The 8,129-nt window shown below is 46.0% G+C and overlaps 1 protein-coding gene across 1 annotated transcript in view; it reads left to right on the forward strand.

Annotated features, from left to right (window-relative positions):
- LOC102042160 (mitogen-activated protein kinase 13) overlaps positions 1-7,158 on the forward strand; it is an 11,086-nt gene extending 3,928 nt beyond the window's left edge. Inside the window, exons 3-12 of the mRNA XM_005429365.2 lie at positions 304-362; positions 1,397-1,505; positions 2,524-2,553; positions 2,990-3,037; positions 3,956-4,070; positions 4,416-4,487; positions 4,956-5,035; positions 5,469-5,547; positions 6,425-6,601; positions 6,861-7,158. Coding sequence (XP_005429422.1) covers positions 304-362; positions 1,397-1,505; positions 2,524-2,553; positions 2,990-3,037; positions 3,956-4,070; positions 4,416-4,487; positions 4,956-5,035; positions 5,469-5,547; positions 6,425-6,601; positions 6,861-6,940 — 849 coding nt within the window. The 3' untranslated portion in view covers positions 6,941-7,158. The remainder of the gene's footprint in view (positions 1-303; positions 363-1,396; positions 1,506-2,523; positions 2,554-2,989; positions 3,038-3,955; positions 4,071-4,415; positions 4,488-4,955; positions 5,036-5,468; positions 5,548-6,424; positions 6,602-6,860) is intronic.
- The last annotated feature ends 971 nt before the right edge of the window (positions 7,159-8,129 follow it).

Genomic DNA, 8,129 nt, shown 5'->3' on the forward strand with positions numbered 1-8,129 from the left:
ACCTGGGAGCAAGTCCTTTTGGTGGCATCACCTGTGTTTTAATTGACATTTGGTATGTGCAGGCTGTCTCAGGGTTTACCTGTGACCTGTTTGCTGTGCCCAGGATGGAGCAGGTGTGTAATGGGTAAGCCCAGGTATTAGTAAGAGGGAAAACATTTATGCAGCATCAGTGAGGAGTCCCTGGGTTCCTCAGATGGAATTTTCTGTGTTCACCCACGTGCATGTGCCAGTGGAGAGCTGATGAGTGCTATGTGCACAGCAAATGCTTTCCAGATTTAAATGTGGGCTTCTCTCCTTCCTCAGGTCATTGGGCTGCTTGATGTCTTCACCTCCACTGCCTCCTACCAGGGGTTCCAGGACTTGTAAGTCTGGAGTTGTTTGCTCTTTGCAGACTTAATTATTTTCCAAGACAGCTGTGTCTTAGCAGCAGCATAACAGAGAGGGTTGGGGTGCAAAGGGACCAGACTAGAATCCAGGTATCCCCAAATGACACAGAGAACCAAGAGCACACCTCAGCTCCCATGGCTGACACACCCAGAACACGTAAACAGATCCCACCCTGCTCCCAGCTGGGACACCACAGCAGCACAGACCAAGCTGTGCAATGAGGATGTGTTACATTCCAAGGTGCATCACACAGAGGGTGACCCATGCTAGCACTGTGTGACTGCTGAGCTAAGGGGCTGCACTCAGTATGGCAATAGTATTGTTCATCAGGCCTCAGGGCAATTAAACTTAGAATTTGAAAGATCTGTTCTTCTTTTCCTCTTGATTCTGGCTCTTCTCAATTAAATTTTTGGCATTTTCCCTTCATGTTCACGGTCATGTTGGACAAATCTTTTTTGCTTCCCCATCACTGCAGATGAGCAGTGTGTGCCTGGTTTTGGGGTTTGGCTGATGGCTGAGGTTAGCAGCCTGCAGGAAGAGCATGTGAAGGTTCTCAGAGCAGTTCCTGCAGGAAGACCATCAATTAATTAGCAGCCTCAGCAGGCAGGTACTGAAGGAAGCTGGATGTTGTCTTCTGAGGCAGGGCTGGAGAACATTACAATGACAAATTTGGGAGCCAATGCAGCTGCTTTGCTGTGTGAGATGTTTCAGCTCCTGGGTGGTGAAAGGCTGTCCAAAACTGAACTTCACTTGAGGTCTAAATTAATTCAGGATCCTGAAGATCCTTGTTCTTACTTGACATCAGATATCTGATTTCTGAGGAGAAAGAGCAATTTTCAGAACAGGTTGAAATTCCAACTCCTCTGCAGGATGTGCTAGTTAGCCAGGAACAGTCACAACAACTCATCTTCCTTACACAGCCAAAAAAACCAAACCAAGTGAGAACAAGGCTAGCCTGGTCCCCTGCATTTTTCTTCCAGACTCAGGGCCTTGTCTTACTGCCTTTTAGCTACCTGGTGATGCCATACATGCGGACAGATTTACAAAAGATCATGGGACATGAATTCAGTGATGAAAAGATCCAGTACCTGGTCTACCAAATGCTGAAAGGGCTGAAGGTAGGTGGGTCTGGAGGAGTTTAGTGACTCCCTGTGTCTCCTCTGTGTGTCACCTCTGGGTTGACCCTAACTAAACTCCCCTCCAATACTGTACAGGAGGATGTGGGGAGTTGATGGCATCCCCTCAGAACAGGAATTGGCTGTTGAACCATTCCTGGTCCGGCACACATCAATAAAATGAGTGTTTGCTTACATCAGGTATCAAAGTAATCAGCAGCCACAGGCCTTGGGATGGCTTCTCCAGGGCAGCACTTGCTTCTGTCTTTGCCTTGCCCAAACCCTCAGCAAAACTCTGCACAGAGAGAGAGAGACTGGCAGCAGCAGGAGCTCCTCTGAACCTGTCACAGAGGCTCTCAGGGGAGAGGACAGAGGGAATGATTTTCTATTCAGGAGCATAAGGAAGGAATATGTTTCTGTAACTGGCTTTGAGGGAGCTGAAAGCAATCCCTGCAAACTCTGGGATGTAGAGACAGAGTTTTCCAGCTGTCCTGTCACATCCTTCACCTGGAGTCACAGCAGTGGCTTACAGGCATCAGTGAGTTCACCTCAATCACACCTCTCCCCAGGTCACTGCTACCTTGAGTTTAAATAAAGGGGGGAAGAGCACACAGAAGGTTTGACTGGTATGCTAAAACCCCTGAAGTCAGTTTTGCAATTTTTTGGTTTTGGGCTGAGATTATTTTTTGAACACCCAGAATAACCATGTTCTCATGTCATCTGCTGTAACCTTGATGACTTTGATAGTTTGAAGCTGTTGTACTTGCTCTGAGCAGCTATTGCTTCATCCCTCCTCTTCTGCTCTATGCATCTTCTTTAGACAGGCAATAGCACTGTAAATACTGTCAGTAATTTGGGGCAGAAATTTCTTTTCAAACTGCTGCCCTGGGGACCAGGGACCTGTAGAAGGCTGCAGAGGTTTGTTCTCAGCAAGTTCTTGTTTGTAGCTCTTGTTTCTCTGCTGGAGAACAGAAAATTTTGTCTGCTGGTGATCACATTGTGGCTCCTCTTTTTATTGCAGTATATTCATTCAGCTGGCATCGTCCACAGGGTAAGTTCATGTGTGCTCTTATTCTGATTTTTGTCTGAGAAACACAGCATAGTCATAAAGTTAATAAATTCCTAACCATCACTTCACTAATAGCATTGTCTGCTCTAATTTTCCATCCTGTCTGCTCTCTTTTCCATCCTACCAAAACCCCATATATGTTTGGATTTACTAATTCCTGCAGCATTTTGAGAAAATACTGTATTTTCTGGTGAGCTGAGAAGCATTTTATGATGCTTTTTGAATTAAAACTGCTTCAGAAAATAATAAAATAGTAATCCAATATAGCAGGCATGGTGTTTATTCAGTCATGTGCTGAATTGATATTGAACCTGGGGTGTTATGGGACCTCATGAAAGGCAAGCAGAGGTTCAACTGAGAGTTGTGTTGATGTATTGCAGCTTGAAACATCCAATTTTTCTGCTCCTGTCTGTTGCAGGACCTGAAGCCAAGTAACCTGGCTGTGAATGAAGACTGCCAGCTGAAGGTAGGTGGCAAAGCAGCACTTTGCAGCACATCAGCTCCTGGAAGAACTGCTCTGCCAGCAGGAAATTGGCACTGTCACGTTTCCTCTTCCCTCCCGAGCCTCCATTCCAGGCGTTGTGTTCCTTGGCAGATGCAGCAGTGGGAAATGCTCCCCTGCTGATGTCACTTGCTGAATCAGGACACAGGACCTCAAATGAGCCTTCTGTCACTGTAATCCTCGTGGATGGCAGTGTGGAATGACTTCCTGGAGAAATTCAGCACTGCTGAGCAATACTTGCAGCAGGTGAATGATCCCTGAAGGGCAACTGCATTCAGCTGCAATTGCCCTTTGGTTCTCACGGACATTGTGGTTGTGGTTCCAGACAAAGTCATTTTCAGGGTTGCTCTGAAGGTTTGCTTGCTGCTGGCTGGTGTGGTGCTCTAGCATGCATTTTCTGTAATGTATATTTCAGGGAGTGGCTCTGCTGCCTATAAAGGTTGGGTCAACCTTGTTCATCTTCAGCATGGAGGGAGAGGCCATGCTGTGTCACCTGCAAGGTGTTCTTATAGGAAAGGGTGAGTTGTGGTGACCTGGGAGCACACCTTCACCACCAGGTCACAGACCAACTCCAGTGAAGCACATTGACTCAAAACTTAAGCTTCAAGAAAGGCAGTGACCTTCCAGGGAGCACAAAGCACCCTTTCAGGAGGGTCTTCTCATGACAACAGGGTTTGCTGTTGCTGGCTTGCAATTTACAGTGGAATTAAGATATATAAATTCTTTGAACCATCCCATGGGAGTCTGTGGTGTACTTGGAGCTTTGTTATTATCTGATTGGAAGTACTCCATTTTCTCTTAGAAGTAGAGTCTCACTTGTCCATAGGATTTCTCTTTTCTCTCCTGCCCTCCCTTCTCCTTATTCTTCCTTTGGCATTGCAGATCCTGGATTTTGGCTTGGCCAGACAGGCTGATGCTGAGATGACTGGCTACGTGGTCACACGGTGGTACAGAGCCCCAGAGGTCATCCTGAACTGGATGCATTACAACCAGACAGGTGAGCAGCCCTGCCCAGCATGTGACTCCCTGGTGATGAGCTGGGGGGTCCTGCTGGCTCAAATCTCACTGAGCTGTTTTTCCTCCTTTTTATCAGTGTTCCCTGGAGCAGAGCAGGTCCCAGAGGTGTTGCACAACTCCCAGAGCTGCTGCTTGCAGGAAATTATGAAAGCTGATTTTAGCAGCATAGAAAGAACAGAGGAGGGTGGGAGTGAAATTTAAATCAGTGTTTGCTGCAAGCAACAGCAAAAGTGACAGCCCCAGCAACCACTGCTGCCTTTCTAATTTTTATTTTTTAATTTATTTTCTTCCCTTTTCCCCCTCCCTCCTTTTTCTCTCTGAACAGTGGATATCTGGTCTATTGGCTGTATCATGGCAGAAATGCTGACTGGGAAAACACTCTTTAAAGGAAAAGACTGTATCCTTTCAAGCTAAACCTTTTGCCTCAACCGAGTAATAATTCTTAGTGTGTGTGTGGAAGGGTTTTTATAAATGAGGCTGGTGTCAGCCTGGTTTATCAGGAGGTAATCACAAAGACCAATCTTTCTGGGGGAAGAAAACAGAAGGGGACCTCAGAAATGCACCTCTGTGGTGGCATGGTTCTTTATCAGCTGTTCAGCCCTGTGTGGCCATAGCTCCATTCCCAAAGCTTTGCATACCCTTCCAAGCCCATGGATCTGTGAGCTGGCATAGTTGTGCCAGAAAAATGATCTGTTGATGGAAATGCCATTCCAGGAAGAAAGGCTTGGAGCTCTTTTTGCCAGTCTAATGAATCTCTACTTGTGTGACTGTTGTGGGTTTGTATCATGAGCTAATCATACTCTTGCAGGCTGCGCTGGGGTGGGGGTTTGCTCCTCAAAGGGTGATCTTTAACACAGCTTGCCAGACCTGGATCAGCTGACCCAGATCCTGAAAGTAACGGGGCATCCAGGAGAGGACTTCTTGGAGAAGCTGGAGGACAAAGCGGTAAGGAAGCTTCTGTGGATTTGGGTCCTGCTGGCAGAGGTGTCAGGGGAAGAGGCTGACTTGTGTTTGGCATGGGACAGGTGCTGCCTCTACAGCAGCAGGGAAATGCCCTTTTCCCTGGGCAAGGAAGGCATTTCTCTGTGCTGGTGGCACATCTGATGGAGCTGGTGCTGCACTGGGAATGGCTGTGTTTGGCAGGGACTCCCACATGAGGTGCCTGATGCCCCAGCAAACCACCAATCTTCTCTGTTCTCCTGCTTGGCTCTTAAAACAGAAGAATTTTTCTGTTTTGACCAATAAGAATAGCTCTTTGTGATCTGTTTGCTGAAATGGGACATCAGGGATGCTTTGCTCTTCTCTTCATTTGCTGAGACTGAGAGCTGTATTTCACACCTGTCCACGTGCAGTAACTGTGCTTTCCTTGCTTTTTCAGGCAAAGAGTTATATCAAGTCCCTTCCTAAAATCCCCAAGAAGGATTTGTCTGTGCTTTTCCCTAAAGCAAATCCTCAGGGTAAGTAATCTCCAGCATTTCCCATGAGTTTTCACAGCTGGAAAGGAGGCAAGCTGACTGCCACAGACCCAACTTTATTTCTCCTTCTCATAATCTCTTGCTTCTTTTTTCCCTTGCAATTTGTGCCCTTCCTCAGAGAAAATATGCATCAGTTAAACGCAGAATTATTTTTTATTGGCATTACAATGGTGATGTTCTGCTGTTCTTGGCCATTTACTATTTTTATAAAAAATTATTATTTTTAAGTACAGTGTAGAAGCTGGATCTAGCAATATTTAACAGACAGCTGATGCGAAATTTTCAGGGTAAAAATTAATCTCTTAGAAAGAGCTCTCTTCCCAGGTAGGTTAGAGGTGAGAGCAAGCAAAACTCTTCTAGAAACTAAATGGAAGAAAGTCTTAAAATCTTAAAACCAAGTGGGAATGAGGCTGACAGACTAGTCAGCATCTGAGTTTCCTGCCCTCCTCTTTACCAGGGATGTACAGATTTCTATACAGATTACTCATGTTAAGACTCCTTTGAGATGCAGGGTTCTGAATGAAAGCAAATTATTAAACCTGAGAAATATCTTGAGGTTACTGGCTTACTCCTCGTGTTTCTGCGGCTCAATCTGTGCAGCAAGGCTTATTCAGGTCTAATTTGTTATTTCTGCACAATTTAACTTCTGTTAGTAAGAGCTCCCTGAGGCTGTTGTTGGGCAGACTTTGCATCTCCATTGATGGGAGCCCCTTGCTGCCTTGGCCAGGTTGAGGATTCTCTTCACTGTTCAGGTCTGGAGGTGAAACACTGGAAATAGCAGTGCCACACTGGCAGGGCTCATGCACAGGGTGCCTGTGCTCCCCTGCACCTTGCCTAGCCCTGTTCCCTTCCTCCACAGCTGTGGACCTGCTTGACAAGATGTTGCAGCTGGATGTGGAAAAGCGCCTTACAGCAACAGAGGCCTTGGCTCACCCCTACTTCGACCAGTTCCGAGATATCGAGGAGGAGACAGAGGCACAACACTCCTATGATGATTCTCTGGAACATGAGAAGCTTTCCATAGAGGAGTGGAAAAGTAAGAAGTTGATTTTCTTTGAGGTTCCTGTCTAGCATGGGCCTCTCCTGCTGATGCCTCAGTGGTAGGGCTCAGATCTCTTGCTTTTATCCATTCAGCAAAGATCTCTCCAGCTCTTCAGGCAGACTTTTTTGCTCTCTCTCCTTTGTCTCTTTCAGCTGTCACCACTGAATGCCTTTTTCTGCACATCCAACACTCCAACTTTTATTTGTGTCCTCTAAAATCACACATTAATGGTTATTTTGTTTTGCTTTTCAAGAGCACATTTACAAGGAGATCTTGACCTTCAGTCCCATTGCACGGAAGGATTCAAAGAAGAGAAGTGGGATGTCATTATAGCGACGGGTGCAGCTGTGGCTGGGACTCACTTCTCCCTGATGACTTCAGATTCATTCCACACTGTGCTGCTGGTGGCCAACTTTTGGCCTGTGGGACCTCTCTCTATGTGCCAACACAAGGATGACACTGTGCTGTGGGCATTGGACTTTGTTCTTCTAAAGGGGAAGCACCCCAGACAGTTTTCGACATAAAAGACAAATATATTCTTGTTGAAACTTTAAGTGAGAGAATTTGACCTGTTGTTTCCTTCTTTTTTTCCCTGTATTTGTCCACTTGAGAGAGGAGAGGTTTCATTCTTTCTCATTAGTCTTTTCAAGCACAGAGTTTATGGATGTACATTAATGGATGAGGTAAAGAAAAAGGTAAAATTGACTAGGAAGCGAGTCCTAAGCAAAACAATCAGAAATACTGAATTTCAGCATAACAAGACCTTAACCAATCTCACTCTGGCTGTGTCCTGCTTCCTTGAGCAGTTACAGAGCACCCAGCAGAACAAGGCTGCTGGGACAGTGTCAGCTCCAGGGCACCAAGGGATCAGCCTGTGTTCAGAGCAGCTACAAACTCATCCTATACACACAATTCTGCTCAGCTGCTTCCCCTCCAAAGAGCCACTGCCTCTTTTTTTTTGTTTGTTTTTCCCCTGCTTATTTAATTCTCTGGGATTTGATCAGCGCTGTCTCCTCCTCACTGCAGGCAGCAGACATAGCCTGGGAATTTGAGGCCACTTCCCACAGTGACAGACTGGGAGTCCCAAGCAGCTGCACAAGTGACTTTGAATATGATCTGCAGGACATTTTCCAGCCTGTGCTGAAACTGGAGTATCTGCAGATCCACAGCTTATCAATACAGTCACTTGATAGTGCAGGCACAGCTGCTCGTTGTGATAACACCTTTGGACTGCAACACCTTCTTCCCCAGGGCGATCAGGCAAGCTCAGCCAATCATTCCAAAGTCCATCCCAAGGGATATGTGCCAAGATCCAAGTGCCTTCTCTGTATCAGAGCACAGAGCCCCCAACACTAGAGAAAAGTATTTGACCTCAGTAATACATACAGTAATTCTCAACTCCCCCCCTCTTCTGTAGCTGCTGACTAATTTTGGTTTGGTTTAGACAGGTTGTTTGTTTTCAGTACTCTCTAATTTTCTTCTTAAGTAATGTTCAGTTTTGCTGTATAGACCACAAGTAAGG

This window comes from Geospiza fortis, unplaced genomic scaffold, assembly GCF_000277835.1.
Source record: "Geospiza fortis unplaced genomic scaffold, GeoFor_1.0 scaffold422, whole genome shotgun sequence".
Lineage (NCBI taxonomy): Eukaryota > Metazoa > Chordata > Aves > Passeriformes > Thraupidae > Geospiza > Geospiza fortis.